This window comes from Chenopodium album, chromosome 22 (assembly GCF_948465745.1).
Source record: "Chenopodium album chromosome 22, dcCheAlbu1.1, whole genome shotgun sequence".
NCBI classification, from domain to species: domain Eukaryota; kingdom Viridiplantae; phylum Streptophyta; class Magnoliopsida; order Caryophyllales; family Amaranthaceae; genus Chenopodium; species Chenopodium album.
Genome location: NC_137855.1, coordinates 32034870 through 32056035, shown reverse-complemented (window position 1 = coordinate 32056035; position 21166 = coordinate 32034870). Strand labels below are relative to the sequence as shown.

General features: G+C 33.7%; 2 protein-coding genes across 2 annotated transcripts; one reads left to right on the top strand and one right to left on the bottom strand.

Annotated features, from left to right (window-relative positions):
• The first annotated feature begins 1688 nt into the window (after nt 1-1688).
• LOC145605216 (uncharacterized) lies at nt 1689-7670 on the top strand. Its single transcript, XM_081661254.1, has 3 exons — nt 1689-2061; nt 2675-3025; nt 6802-7670. The coding sequence occupies exons 1-3, from the start codon at nt 1864-1866 to the stop codon at nt 7333-7335; spliced, it is 1083 nt and encodes a 360-aa protein (XP_081517380.1). The 5' UTR covers nt 1689-1863; the 3' UTR covers nt 7336-7670.
• Nucleotides 7671-11240: 3570 nt separating this feature from the next.
• On the bottom strand, nt 11241-19982 carry LOC145605769 (uncharacterized). The gene is made up of 8 exons (XM_081661834.1): nt 19722-19982; nt 16103-16158; nt 15898-16022; nt 14459-14618; nt 13320-13744; nt 12100-12612; nt 11655-11793; nt 11241-11570 (listed from the first exon to the last, which is right to left on the bottom strand). The coding sequence occupies exons 1-8, from the start codon at nt 19788-19790 to the stop codon at nt 11432-11434; spliced, it is 1626 nt and encodes a 541-aa protein (XP_081517960.1). The 5' UTR covers nt 19791-19982; the 3' UTR covers nt 11241-11431.
• Between the last annotated feature and the right edge of the window lie 1184 nt (nt 19983-21166).

Below are 21166 nucleotides of genomic sequence, written 5' to 3'. Positions count from 1 at the left end.
GGTTAGCTTTGAAAAAATAAATAAAAAGAAAAGAAAAACCACCAACTCAGCTACCACATCCACCATCATACCCCACCAGACCTAGCCAGCACCATCTCCACCATCATCGGAGCCACCGAACCCCCCTTATCTAAAACACCGAACCATTCACCTGAACTGCCGAACTATATCACTTCCACCCTTTCCTCCGCCTAGACCCGAATCCTAACCTCAACCCTCTCTCTCCTATGACCATTCCTTCTTCGACTTAGGCCGTTTTGGTCAATGATGGGTGGAGGGTTAGGGTTTGAGATTTCAATTTTGGGCGGGGGAGGAGGCGGAAGAGAGAGAGAGAGAGAGAGAGAGAGAGGGTGGAGAAGAAAGAGAGAGAGTGAATCGGTGTGGTCGGGGTTTAGGGTTCTGGGTAATTTGGTGGTATAAGGCCAGGGTGGTCGTCATTTTGAGTTTGACGGTCTAAAGTGGTCGAGGTTTGGGTTCAGCGGTCTAGGGTGGTTGAGGTTTTGTATTCGCCGATCTAGAGGTGGTCGGGTAGTTGGGGTCGCCAACAGTGAAGGGAAAGGGATGGGTGGCTGACTGGCTGGTGGAGATGGTGGTGTGGGTGGATGGTTTGTCGGTGGTTGTTAATCTTTTTACGTGTTTTTTTTTACAAAAATAAAAAACTAATTGTTGTTAATTTTTATTAAGCATATAATGAAATAAGGTTAAAAGTGGGATAAAATTCTTAAATAAGGTCATTTTGTATAATTAAATTTCAAGAAGATCACCATTTCCGTGTAGCAAAACTTGATGGTCACCATCGAGAATTTCCCTTATTTAATAGTGTAAATAGAGTTTTATGGGCATGATAATTTTCAATGATACTAATGTTTTTGATAGTATCATTAAGACTCCAGTGATACAGTGATACTACCGTACTATATATGTTTTCAATGGTACACAAAATATAATCTTGAAATTTAAACTTTCACAGAATATGGCCAAATAACTTAAGTTGTTTGATGCTCATTTCACACGGATATGTAACCAAAGTGACTTTCCGCAGTTTATGCATAAAAACTAACAAAGGCAAAATTGATTTCAACAATACGAACTTTTAACAGGTGCATGTAGCATCGTGAACTGTGACTAGTAGCGGTAACATCACCAACTTCTTCATTTGGTGCACAAAATATCATAAATAAAACCCAGCACCAGAGAATATGTCGAAGATGCACGATCTTTAATAGTTTATGAACTTTTTGCAATTTATGACATCATGTTTAGTCCTTAAGGTCCAATTGACCCAAGACCTAATCGAGACATTTTATAACACACAAATTGATGCTTTTAAAGCTACTCATCAAAATTCATGCTATTATGTGCACCTTATTAAAAGTCCGTGTTATTAAAGTCAATTTTGTCTTATTAAAAAAAGGGTAATGCTATATGTAACCCTAAGGGCTATATATAAGCATTAAATATACTCTTGAAAATTGTATAAAATTAAGAATTCATGACAAAAACACGCGTAAATCAGTGTAATTAGTGTTTATATTTTGATGATTTCTTAACTTTTTACAATTTTCCTTAAAAAAAAAATCGGAGGGAGTAAAAAAAAAGAGAACACAGAAGCAAAGCACACGCGTGGAAAGACAGCGAGGGTGAGAAATAAAAAGGCAAAAGACACAAGAATTTATGCTTTAATCACACCTTTTTTTCTTTACCTCTGACCTCTCCCATTCTTCCTCATATTGTACTGTCCTTCTCTCCTTTAGCACCAACACAAACACTATATACAATCAAGAGTTATATAACCAACACTACCATATAGTAGTAGTATACACTATTTTTATCATATAGTAGCAAAATTAATCAGTTAAGAAAATGAATCGTCTGGCCCCATTATCTGAAGAACCATTCAATGAAGAAGATACCAAAAAACTCTCCAAAAAAACCCATGCATGGAAAAATTGGGTTAAAAACCTTTTTTTCAACAAAAAATCTGATCTTAAAATTCTTCTTAGTGTTCTTGCTTGCCCTCTTTTTCCTGTTTCTCTTCAACCCAATCAATCCATTCTTCAGGTATTTTACTAATCACGTGCTTATATTATTTCAATTTGTTTTATAAAGCATTAATTTTTGTGGGGTTTGTTAATTGAGAAGTTGAGAACATGTATTTTTGTTTGATGACACAATTTGATCAAATTGTCTTGGCAATGTGGTTTTTTTTTTATTCTATGATTATGTCATTTCTGCTGGGTCCATTTTTTGTTGATACTTTAATGAATTTCATAAATTATTCTGTAAAACTTAATTTTAAATAATTACACTTTCCTCATTTCAAGATTTTGCTTATTATAACATTTTAATTACATTTGTGAAATTAAAAGTTTAATTGAATTTTTATGATATTTTTAGAAATGGGTTTTGGATATTATGATTTTTAAATGGCAAATATGTATGGATTTTCCTTTAGTCTTTAGATAACAGAGTAATTTGAGTTAAATTTTGAAATTCTGATAAAAATAGAAATGGGTTTTGCATAATTTTGCTTTAAAATGACTTTAAGATGGACAATTTTTGGGGTACATTTGAGACAAATTCACTTAATTTTAGATCAATTTTTTTAGTAGAACTGTAAAATTTAGATTATTATAGAACTGGGGTTTGAATAGTTTTGATATTTGAATGGCAGGTATCATCATCATCCCAGTACATAATTGAGCACTTTAAAGCAGCAACTGGTTGTAAAAAGCTGGAAAAAATGGTTGTAAAGAACATATTTGCAACAGGGAAAGTGAGCATGACAATGCTAGAAGAGCCGAGCTTAAGTGGCTCATCGGCGGTGGTGGTGGCGGCTGGAGCCACTCACAAAGGCTGCTTTGTGATGTGGGAGATGTTGCCTAACAAGTGGTCAATTGAGCTTGTGGTTGGTGCTCATAAAGTGCTTGCTGGTAGTGATGGCAATGTGGCTTGGCGTTACACCCCCTGGCTCGGCTCTCATCCGGCTAAAGGCAGGGTCCGGCCCCTCCGCCGGGCCCTTCAGGTTTGAATCCTCTGCATTGCTTTGTTCTTAGTTCAATTGTAGTGCCTCCTTGTACATTTTAATGTTACATACTTGCATGTTGCATCTAATATTATCCATAATAATGTTTGACTAGTCATACACTAAAGTCCTAAAACTCCCATTCATATGCTTCACGCTCTCAATATACTAGTTTGGAATGTCCGGAGTCATGTCATGTGGTTGTGTTAGGTGCCTAAAGGCGAACCTTCCTATATGTACACCCGGTTGTCAATAAAATTGTGCACAAATTTATCTTCATTTCCTTATAATGTGAACAAAATGCACATCCCTATGTCAAATAGATCTCACTGTGTTATCTATGACTTTCAATTTTACTATGGTTATGGTGAATTTCAATGTGTATATATATATATTTTTTGTTATATTACTAAGGTAGTAAGGTCTATGCGGTCTATGCTTATTAAAGAGATCTTCTTTTCCAAGAAAGTGTTGGTCATATCAACTTATCCTGTAGTTAATGAGAGTTTTCCATGTTTCCAAGGAAATACTATTTGTTTTACTTGTTGACTTTGTGGCACTTTCTATAACCAACATTCAATTACAATTTTTTTTTGGATTGGGAGGAATATTATATTGATCATTTTTTTTTTCATATTAGCTCTACATTAGAATGGCATTCTTTCTTCATTTTTTTAATATACAAAATATTTCATGTGACTATTTTCTTTGGGAAGGATGATTTTCGTAATACGATACTCGTTTTAGATTATCATGACGTCGTGAATTCACATGTGGTCATCATCCCCTTAGGTAAAAGGTTGTACTAGATTAAGAATTAAGAATTTTTTAATGAATCATTATGAGTTGTAATCTTTGCTAATATGGATTGGCAAAGTAATTAGATCCAATAGATGTTTATGCATATGATTGCATTAAGGAAACTAGGGTGTGGCCTTTATCATGGGGTAACACACTTTCAACATATGGGTTCTCAATATCATTTTGTCACGCCTAGGTAGTAATGGCATGTGCTTGACACTATAGGTTTTTGCCTTTTGGAATTAAAATCAATTTATATTAATTTGTAGTTCTTTTTTTTTTTTTTTTTTTTTTTTTTTTTTTTTTTTATAATTGTTATTTAATTTTATGTTTTTTGGTGAGAGGTAAGGAGGAATCTACAAAGGATTTGAACATTACACCAATTCTGTTACCAAACTCAACTTCTGCATTGCTTATACTCCAAAAAGGGTCCCACTGGAGTCATATGTCAAAAGATGGTATCAATCCAAATTTGAAGAATTTCTTAGAAATTGCTGTTATAACAAGCTGAAATTACCTAATTCCTAATCTTTGATAGTATTCTTTGTGATAGTTGTAGAAGAGGAAATGTTGTACTTACAAATACTGAATATGAGTGTTTTTTAGTGCTTCTTGTTGATTAAATAATGACCAAGAAAAGGACCTCCTGAAATTAAGTAAATGTAGTGATCAAGAATATTTGAATGTTAGCTAATACTTACACATCTATTAACAGAATTGTCCTTAAAATATAACAAGTATCACTTAAGTGGAGCCATACGCGCATAAAGCGTTTGTATGTACTCCCTCCATCCTTTTGAGATTGCCCTATAGAATTTAGTTCACATCTTAAGTTGGTTCATTTGAAATCATGTTGGATTTTCTGTTTTTTTGTGGTTGCCCATAAGTTGTAAAGGTAGAAAGTATTCTACTTTTGGAATGAATCTAACTCATTGGATTATTCATTAGTGGAGCATTCATTTTTATAATATGGGGCAATCTTAGTGCAATGGAAGGAGTAACAATTAGTAAATTTGGTACTTAGACGTTAATATGTTTGCTTAATTATTAATTTCTTTTTTGTGACATATCTTCCTCACCTAACAAACTATACTATATACTTGCTAAATTTATCTTGTTAAGCAGTAGCTACTACACTATTTTTGGTCATTGATATAAGTCTACTCTTTTAATTTTCCTCTCATTCACACTCATTAATTGTGACCAAGTAGGCAATGCACTGTAGTTCAATAAATCCCTTCGATTGATGAAACAACATTTGAAAAGCCAGTGATGGGAAAGTCAATGTTGGTAGTTCAATATTTTTTAATTGGTGTTAATGCTTTCTATATTACCTGGTCCTTCAAACATTAGGTACCAAACTAGAAACAGACCTTGATGGGCATTTTTAACACCCAATAGATTCCCCCCTATTTTGCCATCCTTTTTATTATTTCAACTACCATAGTTACATTCCTTTTTTTTTTTTTTTTTTTTTTTTTTGGTCATCGTCTACCATCATGAATATGTAACTAATTTTTTGTAAGTTTTATAGGAAAATTAGTACACCCTACGGGCCAAAATAAATCTCGGCATTTTTTTGGGGTTTCTCAAAAGTGTCCATGATTCCCTCAATTTGTTTCCTTTCATTATTAATTTTCCCCAAGTGTCGTTTCAAAGTGTGAAGCTTATTTTGGGACCGAGGGAAATTCTGAAAAACTTCGTTCTAGAAATCTTTTATACTCAAATGAATTATTAATTAGAAAAGGAGTCATATAATAAATGTCAAACATGGTACCAAGATTTCACATTTCCTTGTCATTTATTCTCTCCTATTTTGAATTTTAGCTAGATGACTTTAGAATTATTAAGGAAGTAGTATATGCTTTCTTTTTCATGCTTAGTTGTATGTGAGATATTTCTGATAACATGTTTTTTCTCAACTTGTTTGAGCTCAACCCAATTATTATATAAAATGAGAAAAAAAAATGAAAAAAATAAAAAATAAAAGCACTCATTCTAGTGGGTCCCATCAAGTACCCCAAGGACAAAACACACAAGGCATCATGATGGGCCTAACTCTAAAAAAGCTAGACATTTCTTTTTGCAAAGGTATCTTTTTTCAGGCCTCTTAATTGGTGGTTATTTGAGAAAATTACACATTTTTTTTAATTAATTTTTTAGTGAGTGATGGTATCTTACAGAAGATATATGTCAGTTTACTAGTGTTCGAATCTAAAAGGAAAACTCCTCTCAATTTTTATCCCAAGATCTTAGCTGTTTCTCATCACCAAAACATCCCCATTACAGAAATTGCTGTCAGAGATCAAGTTGTAACATGGGATTAAAGAGTAGTATGATTTGTCTTTGAGTATCTTTGTGATCGTGTTATTTTTATCCTAATACAGTCTTTTAAGACGTTGCTTTCGATACTAATCGTTAAATAATTACAATTAGTACTCCTGTTTGACATTTTTGAGCTCCTAATGCTTGACTGTCCTTGGGAAACCTCTTGAGAGTTTAAAAGGGTGCTTAGCTATGGTCCCCTCACATAAACATATAGAGTTAGTTATTGGAATTCTTGTTCTTGATCTTCTCTGACGGAACTTAGATCTTGCCTGGGAAGAACTGTAGTTGGACTCGTACTAACTAATGTGCATCGAGATCCAGATTCGATTATTTCTAAGGATTCTGAAAACTTTATCTTATATGATTTGATTTTGGGTACTCTAATGTTACTCGAACTTGGGTGTTGGTATTATAAGCTGGTATGGTATGTGTCTAGTGTCTGCAGTTTCCGTACATGTTAGAGAATCAATAATTTGACTATAGTGTTTGAGGTAATATGCTGAATATGGATGAATTAGTTAATTACGAAAACTCAAAACACAATTCGTAAAATAATTTCATTCAATTTCATTAATGCCAGTGACCTTAATGTTATGTTGGATATGTATTGTTTATTAATGTAGTACGCCCACTGTTACAATTTACAGGGTTTAGATCCAATGGCAATATCTGAAGCATTTTCTGTAGCTCAGTACATGGGAGAGAAGGAGATTATGGGCGTTGATTGTTTTGTCCTGAAATTGTCTGCTGAGCAAAATGATCTTGCTGATCGTAGTGACAACACAGCCGAGACCATCAAGCATGTAACATTTGGCTACTTTAGCCAAAAGAGTGGATTGCTAGTGTACTTAGAAGATTCCTACTTAACAAGAATACAGTCCCCAGGTGCATGCCCTCGCTATTGGGAGACTACAATGGGTTCAAAAATTGAGGACTATCGGACAGTGGAAGGTGTGATGATTGCACACTCCGGTCAAACCCATGCAATCATCACTAGGTTTGGGGATAATCTCAAGTCGGGTCCTACTATACTACGAATGGAAGAGGCTTGGATGATCGATGACTTTGCCTTTAATGTGCAAGGACTATCTATGGACTGCTTTATCCTCCCACAAGAAGTGAAGAGCAACTGTCTCGAAGAGAAGCTGAAACAAGGTCCATTGTTCCCACTTGATCGATAATTGCGATTTTTATCAGTTCGGCCGCACTAACAAACATCATCAAGGAAGATTTACATCATAACAATGCTTGAAATAGGATTGATTACTGAAATTTTTCTTAAAAATGTTTTAGCATATGAAATTTTCGCCTTTGTTTTTGGGGGGATTTTGTATATAATTGCCTATATATGAATCACCAGTAAATAAACTACTTATGTAACAAGAATTGAGTATATGGGTAATGGTGACCCATATTAGCCATTCACTTTTGTAAGAACTTGAGAAGCATATAATAGTTGCTTCCTTGTCTACTCGTTTTATGAAATTTGGAAATGTATTTTATCTACTTGTATCAACTATCTCACGTTTCTTCCTCTAGAACATGTCCCTACAAACATACGAAGTACTCCGTATAATGCTATACGGTTATACCTTATACGGAATAATCCCTTTGTTACCTTTTGTTTCGTCGTCCTTGTCCTTTGTTTCCTCTTGTTTGGTCATCATTGTTTTTTTTTTTCACTTTGTTAAGAGTTGTATTGAGTGGATAAGTAGAGTTGTTTTTTGTTGTTTGGTCAACTTTTATTACCTTATATTATGTTGGTCATCTTCTTTTTTAATTTTGTTAAGTGTTGTATTGAGTGGATAAGTAGAGTGTTTCCTTTTGTTTGGTCATCCTCATTTTTTACTTTGTTAAAAGTTATTGTATTATATTGAGTGGATAAGTTGAGTTGCTGTTTTTTACGGAGTCTGCTTGGTATTTTTTTTTTATTTTTTTTACTTTGATACGAGTTGTATTAAGGGGATAAATAGAGTCTCCGCACCATAAGATGAGAAATGTATCTATGTCAAAAAAACAAAGTGACACATATTAGAAGTCGGTTGGTTTATTTGATATTATTGTATATTTGTCATGTATAAGTTAGGTTTCTTGTCATGTATAAGTTAGGTTTCTTTGTATTGTACAATATAGGAGTATTTTGTTGTAATTACTTAGTACGACTTAAGTCGTTTTCTCCAATCTCTTGTGATTTTAACATGGTATTAGAGTCATGCCCACGGTTTGGGATCTTCAATGACATTAAGTATTTTAGGCCAAATTGAATTGGATCATGTGATAATTGAGTCAAAGAGACCTTACATATGAAGGGGGTGTGTTGAATTATATCCTACAAATAACACATGTAAGTGTCACATGTTGATAAAAGTTATTAGAAGTCGGTTGGTTTATGTAAATATTATTGTATATTTATCATGTATATCTTTAGCAGCTTTAGGCAAGTTATGTTTCCTTATATTCCTTATACTAGATTAGTCCCGTGCGGTGCACGGATTTCTTTGAAATATAGAGTATATATTTTATGTATTATTACGTATCAGAAAAATTATTGAGACATAACCATTAGTTGTAAATGCTAATTTTATAAAATTAATTTTGAAGAAGAACAAACCGAATATGAAAATTTAAGCATATACATAAAAAGTTAGATTTTTAATATACGATTTTAATTAAGCAAATAAAAAATGATTTTAAACTTGTAATATATAGGAACATAGAAAAAAAATATATATACATCATAGTATTTTGTTCGATGAAGCATAAGGGAAAGATGTATTAGAATACCAATTATGGGTGATAGAAGAAAAATAAATAAATTAAAGAGTATAGATAAATTGAGAGTAGGAGAAATTAAATTTGAATTTTGAAACCAAATAAAATATAATGACGTCAGATTTTTATTTAGGCTGGAAAATTTTTCTTATAAAGCTGTCACGTGGACAATATGATGTCAGCGGTTGTTCCTTTAGTTTATTTATAGATAGATTGTACATATTTAGTTGTGATTATTCAATATGACCTAAGCCGTTCTCTGCAATTTCTCTTGAATTTAATATAAACCACCGCAAAAGGAAGTAATTAGAGAAAAACAGAGGGAGTACTTCGTGTTTTACTATTTTAGTGATTGTATTGGTTAATTAAAAGTAGGTGTGTTTTCAAAAAAAAAAAAAAAAAAAAAAGTAGGTGTGACCCTAAAATGGTAATAGGTTCAAAACAATTTTGGAATTTTCTTTCTTGTACCTTGATTTCATTAATTCAAAAGGGTACATCTTTGAAAGCAAAGAATCACATGGACATAACATAGAAAATTATTGATATTAGAAAATTATAACTGGATTGCTAACACCTGGTTTACAACGAGGGTATATTAAATACATTGTAAAAGGGTACGGCGTGGAAATTTCATAAAGAGGGTACAATCATACAATGCAGAAAAACGATAAACACAATGGTACAATATAAGAAACCTCGATAATTTTTAGGGGGTAAAGTGACGGGATAAAATTGTTAATTTATTTACAATTTTATTATTTAATAAACATATTTTGTTTTTATAAAGAGATAAACTGGGTTTAACTTAAAATTCGTATAAGGTAGGAATCAAGAATGAAACCAATATGATATGAGTTTGGAACTTGTCTTTTTAATAAGGCATTGTTTAATTGATAAAAAGATATGAGGTTGAAATTAATTATAAAATCATGGTGGTATAAGTTTGGACCTTAATACTTACGAGTAATAGTTAATACCATATGTTTGGTAAATACTATGAAGTATTTCTTTTATTTTGATACAATTATGCATCAATAATGGGGGTTTCTTGGTGGTTCTTAAGAAGAGAGAAAATTTAAGAGCTAGCTCTTAAGTAAGAAATGGGAGTTTCTAGTTTGGAGTTTGCAATTGGTATTTCTGAAATAAGAGACACAAATCTTGTAAATAAGAGCTACGCTGACCAAGTATCAAAGGACATAAACTAGTAGTCTAGTACTACTGTTGTTGCATTTTGCATATGATTGTATGTACGGTGGAAAAATTGAAAAGCTATACAAAACCTGCAAAAGTAACTCTTGGTAGGAGGCTGAGCTTAGTACATTTCTTTGATTACATCAAGGGTGACTCTTGAGTCTTGACTCATGAGTAGTGATAGACCACTACTAGGTATGGGCTCGTTGGGCCTATACCAGGGGCAAAAATGTAATTTCACGTATTATTTACCCATGTTGTAAAAATGTAGTCTCTCCTTTTAATAACAGTGTACAAATTAAAAATAACAGTATATAAACCAAGAATAACAGTACACAAACCAATAATAACAGTATAGAAATTAATAATAATTGAGCATCGACAAACAAGTACTGTCGTCAATTTCTACCAAACTCAACGATTTCCAACATAGAACTCACCGATTTTAATGGCTACAACCATAAGTTTGTGTCTCTCGTTTTTGGGTTATGTTGTTTTGGGTGGTTTCCGGTGATTTTTAACGGAGATAGTTGCGTGTTTTTGGATTTTCGACCAAGGTAGTAGCTAGTGGGGTGGGTTTCTTGCTGTTGGAGGGGAAGGTGTGGTGGGCGGAGATTTAGCCGGCTATGGGAGCTATCCATGGAGGTGGGGAAAGGGTTTAAGGGAGAAAGAAGATGAAGAGGAAAGGGAAAAAAAAAAGGGAAAAGAAAAAAATAAAAAATATATTGTGGTATTGGATAGTATTACCCATACCTGGTAGTGGGTAATACTTACTCTAACTCATAGTAGGATTTGTTGATGATGTAGCATATGAAATAGATTAAGAACCCCTTATTTAAGGTACTCTCTACTATTGATCCTCTAAAGGACTGACATGACGGCACGAGTATGCTACCTCCCCTTGAACTTCTAAACCCCAACTCTAAAGGACTGACATGAGAAATCCTACCTCCCCCTAAATTTCTAAACCCCAAGGGTTTGAAATATGAATTTTTGAATTTACAAAATTCTTAAGCAAACGCATGGTAATTGATTTAAAAGTCATTTCTGAAAGTGTTGCTTAAAAAAAATATAAACACGTACATTTATATCTTTATTTTGGTATTACAGAGCTTTCACAACATGACACGACTCTGAAAGATCAAATTAAGGCAAGTAGGCAACCCTTTAACAACAAAATAACAGAGGCATGATCATAAATGACAGAAACTAACACGGATTATGTGCTCAATGCTCTCGACTCTTGAAATTACAGCAAAATATAATTACATTACTAATCTAATGGCAAACATCAATATCATTTTACACCTCAAGTCATTTTCTCTTGAAGAATGATAATATATTGCCTTGCTTTGGATCCTTTGCATTTGTTCCTTTCTTGCTACCAGCTTTTCCCGTTGTATGGGAAGGCGCTGTGCTTCCAACTGCTGGAGACTTCTTTGTAGTAGTAGCCCTGAACCAAAACAATATAAATGTTACTGTAAGCAAGCTAGTAACAAGACAATGATTCTAATGTTGTAAATATGATAATAATAACCTGTTCACAGGGTTTGCAGGACCATTCTCTTCAGCCTTCCCGGTGTGACCATTAGAACTTTTCACACTGTCGGTGTTATTCTTACTTGCAGTTGTCTCTTTCATCCCTACCTCTTCACCTTCCCATACCACCTCAGTGACTGCCAACAAAATCAAGACCAAATAATCAATTACACAGCCAGACTGCCAGAGAGAATGATGGACACATTTTGAAAGTAAAAACCACACGAGCCCCATTTCTCATATGTAAATCCTGGATTTGCTCCGTAAGTAAAATCAAAAACATTAAAGCAATGACAAATCCCCATCAAATCTAAACCAATAGAAGCAAACAAAGTCCACAGCAAACACACAACAGCAAACTAGAAAAAGGGAAATACATGAAATAAAATGCACAAGAAACATTAACAAGACACAACAATACAGTATAAAAAGAAAAGCAATACCTTCTCTCCCACGTTCATCAATGTGTGTCTTCAACACTTTTCTTCTTTTAGGCGAGCATGGAGCAGCCTCTGGTGCTTTATTCTTACTACTTGTATCAATGTCAGGGGTTTTACCATGGACTTTTTCAGAATTGGCATTCCTTACATTCTTGCCCATGTAAAGAGCTGAAAATTCTTCTTTAGCATAATGGCTGGCATCATCTACTTCTTTCTCTTCCTTCACTACTGGTTTGCATTCATCCTGCTTGTCAAAATTCAATATGCTTTTCTCTTTGTCTGATGTTTTACTCTTTTGCTTCGAGTATTGAGATGATTTTGTTTTTGGAACATCAGGCGACCCCAAATTAACAGCAGTTTCAAAATCCTCTTCATCTGAGTCATCAAGTACTACCCTTCTCTTCTTGCCACCATCATTGGAAGCTCTCTTGAAATTGACATTTGATTCATCATCACTACTTGCAGCCTCTATATTTTCACGAGCACTAATTTGAGCATCTGCACTATCTAAAACACCTGCCCAAGTATGATGGTCAAAAAGTTATAGCACTAACATCTATACACACATGCATAACTGCATTTGCCTGTTTATCTATCCATCTATCTAGTTATACATGTGCCCACCCATAAGCATGTATTTGATATGATATTTCAAATGAAAGAGGACCAAAAGTCCTAAACCACCAATCTGGTAAGCTTCATAGACTGACGATGGTGTGCTTATTGCCAGATGCTACATTTTGGTGGCAGGGTTCCATAATTGTTCCAAATAAACATACTCCATACATAATATAACAGTGGAGACGACAACTTAAGGTTCCAGTTTTTCTGTGAAGTTTATTATGTATCCTATTGCATAATATCATATGTATTTCAGAACTAGGACTCAAGACCTCAGGTAAATTCTATCATATCTCAATGTCAAAAGTTCACTAACTTCAGGGTTAGAAGAATTCCACAACAGAACCATATGAGGAATGAGATCAAACATCAAATATGATTATTCAAAATCTTAACTTCTTAAATTATGCATTTCTGAATACTAAACATGGACCACATGGTTCTGAAAGAGAAACAGTGAAAGAGCAACTTAGATACAAGTCTAAATTAACAAGTTCTCACAAAGTTACATATGACTAGCACAATAGCATCGGCTTTAATAAGCAAAAGACGTATACAAAAGAGCAAAGAAATACTCCGTTTAAATAGATTTTGACACTCACCATTTGGCTTCGAAGCATGACATTTTTCTACTTCGGAAGAGTTAGTGGATTTGGATTTTGATGACGCACGACCCCATAAGTTTGCTAAAGAGCTTTTAGTTCCTGCTGAACTCTTATCAGTCTGACCTTTCTTCTTGACTGGAACAGATGTTTTATCCTTATCTGACTCCTTGTTTTGGATATCACAACTACCAGATCTATCGGATTCTATTTTGGGAGTAGTCAAGTTGGAAGCCTGTAGAGCTATTTTTGGGCTAGCTTGCTCCAATTTTTTTGGCTGAGGTTGCAACGAAGAACCAATTTGATTAACAGAACTGCCAACAGACTGGCCAGGAATCCCTACACCTTTAGTTTGGGGCACTGAAATTGCTGCAGGTGCTCCGTCAGCATTACGCTTAACCAAGGAATTTGAGACCCCACAGAACCTGGATCACACATAGTTAAGAACTACAGCTATCCAGAAGTTGCAAAAGAAAATTCTCTCCCTGAGGACTAATCCCGAAGACTTCTTGCAAAAAAAAAGAAAACACACACACACCCAAAAAAAAAAAAAAAAAAAAAAAAGAAGTAATCTAAGCATACAACTAGAAAATGTTTGGAAGATTGGTGTGCCCTTTGACAAGCTACAGAACTACAAAGGTTGGCCAACTTTAATTAGGTTTTCCAGTTCATTGTTCTCTTCATATAAAGCTTCCTGAGTAAAAGGACAGATTTACAAGCAGAGCATTCACAGGAAACAATTTACAAAATTCAAGCTCATCAAAGCAGTGGCTTTTCTGCTTCTTTAAGTTTGCCTGGACTCCTGGACACATGGGAGGGAGTAATATTCGTTGTGGTTTAACTTAAAAATTATCAACAGAATCTTGAATCATAAGAATAGCAACAGGCTCAGTTGTCCTTGCCAAAAGCAAAGTTATCCAGCCATTACTGAGATCGATAGTATACAGAGGGTGAATAAAGCAACCTTCCCATCACAATATATTCTAAACAATTAGCTCATGACTCTGCATGTCTAGGCAGTCACCCGAAAGACAGCACATTTCAATAAAGGTTGAAAGGAACAAAGAATTAGCACATCCATCAAGAAATACAAAAATATCTGCTAAATAAAGTTGGAAATAGCTAGGTAAGAAAATTACCTATTATCTCTGAGACAATTATCTACTGTGACAGGTTGCTTGAAAAGCTCTTCAGCTTGAATATACTCAGCATTCCAAATAGCAGCTGGATCTTTAGGGATACAAGATTGTACACTGTAGACTTGGACGGAGCAATTACCATCAAAATCATGCTTAGCTTCTGCACAATTCATTTAAGATTCTTGAATAATTTAATCACTCTGTTGACATAGACAACTGTCATTGAAGTGTCAGCTAATTTTTAATTGTAAATCAATCCATAGCTCTTTAATTACAGTTCTTAAGGATACCACCTCACATACGGTAGGGAGGGAGAAGCCTCAAAGATGGCACAGAATTAGTGATATGGTATAGTAGGTTTAAGAAACAGTAGAAACTCATACTCCCTCTGCCCCCATTTGATAGTCCCTCATGGGCAAATTTTAGTCCCAAAATGTTCACCTCACTTGCTTTTTCCAACAACCATTAATATTAATTTTTTACCAAATTCCCACCAATTTGCAACAATATTTGTGCAAATTTAACTTTCCCATGTAAATTTTGTTTTCCCATGTACTTTTATTACTTTCTCTCTCTACTTTTTTGTATACCCAATTTCAATTTACCTTTTCAATTTACTTTTACTATTCTTATTTGTGTTTATTAATTCCCGTGAAAAATGCCCATAAGGGACTATCAAAAGGGGACGGAGGGAGTAACAATCTACTTTCACTTTCAAAGCAGAATCAAACTTATCACAAGGTCCACATTCCACAACAGACATTTAGTCACTTTGAGATTAAGTTTCAGGATGAAGTTACGAAGGCTCATCAACTCAATTGCTGACCATTCAGATCAAATACCAAATCTCCCTAAGAATTTTTTTTTTTTTTTTTTTTTAAATAAATAAATAGATAAATACCCATCATCATCAGGATATCTATGACATTACAAATAGAATCTAGGTAGTTTTCAACTCCAAATATCTAGGATTGTTGGGTGATTTATGGCTAGTCCCCAACTAGTCAGACGACATTGCAGAGCATTCAGATGAATCAGATCACATATCAAGTGTATTTATAAACATTTTTTTTAAAAAAAAAGACTTTGTAACAATCATAAAGAGTTAAAGACGACTACTCATCACTATCAAGATTCAAGATCATAAGACATATCACAGCTATGACATAGGTAGCTTTCAACTCCAATTATCCACGACTGTCGGGTGATTTCTGTTCAGTTTACAAGTAGTAAGATGACATTGTTGACCACTTAGATCAAATACCAAATGTCTCTTAAAAAAAAATTAATTAAAGCTATGTAGAAATCAAGGAGATTACCCATCACTATCAGGATCATTTCAGACATACTACAGAAATCTTGGTGGCTTTTCACTCCAGTTATCCAGCATTAACCAATTAATTAAACATAAATAAATAAATAGATGGATAAGCTTCAACCTTCAAGTTTTGGCTGTGGAACAAGTCTAATGTGGTAAGTTGGTGGAGCTTTCTTCAACCATCCTGCTACAGTATACACGACTTCTAAATCATCTTTGGTTTTCTCCACAAATTCCTGAAGCAACCTAGACAAACTCAGAGTGTAAACATCAGCACGGCGGTAGAAAGAAATGCAAACCCAATTTCTTCAATAAGGAAGACTTACTTTTTTGCAACATTTGATGACACCAAAAAGTTGCGGCTAAGCCACTTATAAGAAACCTGAAAGAAGAAACAATGGTCAGTCACAAAAAAATTTCAATGCTTTAACTAACAACTTTTTACAAAGAATAATTATGTATGCTACCATCAGCGACATGTTACTACATTCACATTAATAATTTATTCTTAATCTAGTCAACACAAGAAATCCATAATAAAGAGCTACCTCAATGACATCAGAACAAGGATTACTAATAGCTATAGTCGATATTAGAATAAACCACTTTAAAGGCATTAAGCATTGATGACGCTGATATTGATGTGCCTGTTAGAATAAACCACTTTAAAGGCATTAAGCATTGATGACGCTGATATTGATGTGCCTATTAAGACGACTACCCATCACTATCAGTTTTTCTACAAGACTGATCATGCCAATCCAGTTCCCCTCATCATCATCAATCAAAGCCTTAATCCCATAAGTGGGGGTAATCCAGTTTCCCTCAACAGGGAATAAAAATTCTCACAAGCTCTTAGTTTCTAATATTTAATTCTTACCTTAGCACGATAGCAGCTTTGAAAGCTGCAGAGTTGTTACAGCATTTTGAATAATTCAATGGGTAATGTTAGTAAGATACAAAAAAGACATAATGGACATATACTAGCATATTTCTTCACTTGACCAGACACCCAAGCTTCATGCAAATCCTTAAAGGTCTACTGCCTACACCAATGTCTCCTGATTTCTACCATGCACCCTGCCTCACCAATTCCTCATTAGCAGTCAATAGAATACACAACCCACTTGCTATTTACTTGCACTTATTCCAGATTTTTATGGCAACAGGTACTAAATTTGCTTAATATTGGGAGGTTGGTGGTTAGTTATGATGCTGAGAAGAGCTTTTCCATCAAGTTATGCAGAAAATCTATGGACAGAAGCAAGCTTCATACTATTTTGTAACAGTGCGCCGCATTCAGCTGAACAAAAATGCTAGCATTTTGGTAAAGGCTGTATACCAAATACTATTGTTTACACAAAGATCATTTTTCGTGTAGTTAGTAGATGTTAAGCTGCTATGATAGATATCTTGATTATGTAGCCTTAACACATGAAGAGTCTTTATTATCAATTCCTAGAAGGTGGGAGGGTAAAGAAATTTATGCCTTTAGATAAGGCTATTGTGTCCTCACTACTTTGTGTCTTTTGTCGGTTAAAAGCTTGTTTTAAGCTAATAGCATTTGTACTGTCATGTTATACTTCAGGTACTTAATAATTTCCACTCTCTCCTTCAAAGATGAATGGCACGCTTGCTCATCCCAATATTACTTCATACATACTGTCTTAATGTTCCAATATTACTTCAGTGCTACAACAAGTTTTCTAGGGACAGTAAAAGCACATGTATAGACTACAGAGTAGTAATATTACCACAGTACATACCAAGTCTAGATCCCATGTAATTCAAGTAAGAAAGTGAGAAAAATTATTCTCTTTTCTGCTAATTTCTTGTTTTTAGATTAACAAATCTATAATTAATACTAAACTAACAACTGCTGACATCATCCTAAACACATGTCAAGTGGTCATTAAAAATTTTCCCTCCATAATTATAAATGACGTCATATTTTATGATTTATTTAAAAACCAATTTCTGAAAAACAATCTAAATAATTTAGTTTCTCTTCCATAAATACCCCTTTCATCATTTAACTTTTCTATAAGCTCCATTTTTATTAAAAATTTGATGTATCATTTATTTTGAATTTTTTTTTTATAATTTTGATATAAAAATGAACAAATTTAGAAATTTTATTTGTTCAAATCGTGCATCGCACGAGATTAAACTAGTATATAATATAGTTAAGAGTTTAAAACATAAAATATTATGTGATAAGTATAATCTTGTAACTTAATTATGAATATATTTCCCATAACCAAAGATTGTCTAAGAATATTAAGACAATACATCCTCTATCCCTAATTTTTCTTTTGTAAGTTATTGAAACATACATTCGAACCTTCGTGCCTTCATAATTGTATTTATCAATTAATATACTTCATATTCACATTTTGAAGCACTAAAACATCTAACCTTACTTTCCTTCATAATCCTAACCCATCATGTAGCGTTTTAACCAGTTCCAAGCTAAAGGTGGAAGTATCCATGTATTACAAGTTTAATGATATGTTTCATCAACCAGTGCAAGAGGTGGTACGATACATTAGCAAAATTCTCTCAAACATAAAGCTAATGTAATATATCAACCAAAAGTCCACAACAATCACAAGTACTGACAAAACACAATCCAAATGATGCAGCATTTTTTAATATAGGAGTTTTTTTTTTTTTTTAAAAAAATAATTTTTTTAATAATAAGCACAAGAAATGCAACAAAAAAACCTAGACTAAAAATTAGTGTATGTAATCAATGTCTCAACATAAATTTGGAACTTTTTGGTACCAAGTGTTTAGATCCTTGAGAAGAATAAGCGTCTAGGGTTTAATGCACACATAGAATAACTTATCAAATGCACATACTACTTGTTTGGCATACGATAATAAATGCATACAACAAGGCACATGGTAATGTCAATTCACCTCAAATATCTCAATTTCTTCATGAATCTTTATTAGCATCCATTACCCTAAGGGTGACGGTATCGGGTGGGAATAAAAATTTAGGGAAGAAAGACATATATTTGGGGATAAGATAGCATTACCATGGATATTATATCCCATTACCACCATTAGTACCCCCGATCAAACAAGACAATAGGGTCATTACGGTTTTCCAGATCTTCTCTTCAACAAAAAGGAAAACTCATTTTTGTCATATTTGATATAAATCATAGTCCAGCTTCATGTTGCTCTAGTTAAAATTATAATAATAAGTGAGCTGTGTGGGATCAAATATTCGAGTCACTTAGTATTCCTCAGTAGCTCAATGGTACAAGGCACACTACTCTTAATTGAATGGTTGTACTTGTAGCCCTTGTAGACTTAAATCTTAGTTAGGAGACTAGATTATACTATATTCATTCTTCATTTCTTATTCCAAATAAAATCTCAAGAAAAGATTCAAATGCATTAAACCGAAAAGAAATACGCCCTCATCATAGTTTACACCACTCTTTCCCTTCCTTTGGGAATTGTTATCAAACCCGATATTCTCGTGATGATAACTAACAATTAGATGACAGTCCCAGTTTGACTAATTAGCAAAAGCAGAACCCACTAAATCGAACCGAATTAGAGTTTAACATTATAATCACAAATCAACTTTCACTAGCACAGAAGCAAAAAGTAGGAAAAACCTTCATCTTTCGGCTTTCGACAATCTCAAAAACCAACTCATCTTTACTACTACCAATTTCTTATTAAAAAAATCTCAAATCTAATTCAACAAAACACCAAATCAATACCAAAAGCAAGGAAATTAAAAAACCCTTAAAAAAATATGACATTCAACAATACTTGCTCAAATTAATCCGACATAAATTGGAAAAAAAAATCATCAAATTAAAGGACAGAAACAAATGGAAACTGATCCTTCATCATCAATTCCTCGAAAAATAGGTCAAATTAAAGGTAATAAATGCAAAAAGAAAGAGAAATTACCACTTGCAGACGGTCAGAAACGAGGGATGATAATTCTTCGAGGATTTCTAGGGTTTGGATTTCCGACATTGTTTGATCTGAAGACGGAAGAAAGAGACAGAGAAAGAGAAAGAGAGAGAGAGAGAGAGAGAGTGTGAAGAAAAACGAAGTAAGAGAATTTTAGAGGGAGGGAAAATTGGGAGAGGGCAAGTGATATTGCGTAGGGCAAAGTAATTTTCCCGCCATTATCTTTATTTGGGAGCTATTCTTTCCAAGGGGACGATTTTGGAATTTAGATGGAGTGGATTCGGAATGACAACGGATTAAATTCGGGTCAAACGGGGTTTGTATTTCGTAAATTCTTAGCTACTAACTTGAAAATTGAACATACGGTTTTTTTTTTCTTCTCAAATTCTCTCCCTATTACTAAAATTTTCTTCGTGAGCATGGTACATCAGGATTTTTAATTTATTTTTTTTTATAAAAAGGTGAAATGTACATATAATTGTTTTGTAAAGAACATATAGTTGTTTGATAAAGAAAATTCTGCTTTATGTTCTTTTTGTATCAAGAACATTTGTAATATTAATAAAGAACATGATAATGTTATGTAGTGAACATTATTTATATTCACCAACCATAATTTGAAAACAAAATTCAAAGAACATATCACAATAAACAATTAACATCATGTCACAAATAAAATACTGAGAATCAAAGAACATGAAGACACTTTGTAAAAAACATTATATAACATTATGTTCTCAGAAGGTTTTGTGTGAGTCCATTTCACATGAGTCCGGTTTATAATGCATACTCCCATCCCCTACCCTCTGTCAGCTTTGTCGACGGCCAGCGACCTTCTCCCTCCCAACCCCCGATGCCGACGACCTTCTCGACGCCGATGGTTTTACATTCTCATCATTGCTGCTTTTCTTCGTTCTCATCTTCACCATTTCCTTCACTTTTTAGGTTTTTTCTCTCTCCTTTTTTCTGCTATAACTGCTATTTCATGCATTCAATTTTGATTTGTATTGATTTATATTATCTGCAATTTTTAGGTTTTGAAATTAAAAAGACAAGTGCAAGAAGAAAGAGGGAAAAAAGGGGGGAAATTACCTAAAATTGGCGAAGAAGAAGATGCAGAGCCGAGCAATAATATCTATTTCTGCTACTGCTAGTGTCGGCTACTGCGAAAAATGAAAAGGGAATTTAAGATATGAACAAAGCAACCTGACCAATACTATATAAAATCTGACCAATATTATCTTATTTATGATACTTATTAACTAATGCATGACCAATATTATCTAATTTCTAACACTTATTATTTAATTTCTGACACTTATTATCTAACTTCTGATACATATTATCTAATATCTGACTATTATTATCTAATTTCTGATACTCATTATCTAATACCTGACCAATATTATCATATTTCTGACATTTTATTATCTAATTTT

Bases quoted from the DNA above. Each gene is read 5' to 3' on its own strand.
- LOC145605216 (XM_081661254.1), top strand. From the start codon at position 1,864: ATGAATCGTCTGGCCCCATTATCTGAAGAACCATTCAATGAAGAAGAT. The intron at 2,062-2,674 runs GTATTTTACTAA...TTTGAATGGCAG, and splicing joins CCAATCAATCCATTCTTCAG to GTATCATCATCATCCCAGTA. The intron at 3,026-6,801 runs GTTTGAATCCTC...TACAATTTACAG, and splicing joins CCCTCCGCCGGGCCCTTCAG to GGTTTAGATCCAATGGCAAT.
- LOC145605769 (XM_081661834.1), bottom strand. From the start codon at position 19,790: ATGTCGGAAATCCAAACCCTAGAAATCCTCGAAGAATTATCATCCCTC. The intron at 13,745-14,458 runs GTAATTTTCTTA...TGTGTGATCCAG, and splicing joins AATTGTCTCAGAGATAATAG to GTTCTGTGGGGTCTCAAATT. The intron at 11,571-11,654 runs GTTATTATTATC...GTTTTGGTTCAG, and splicing joins CCTGCAAACCCTGTGAACAG to GGCTACTACTACAAAGAAGT.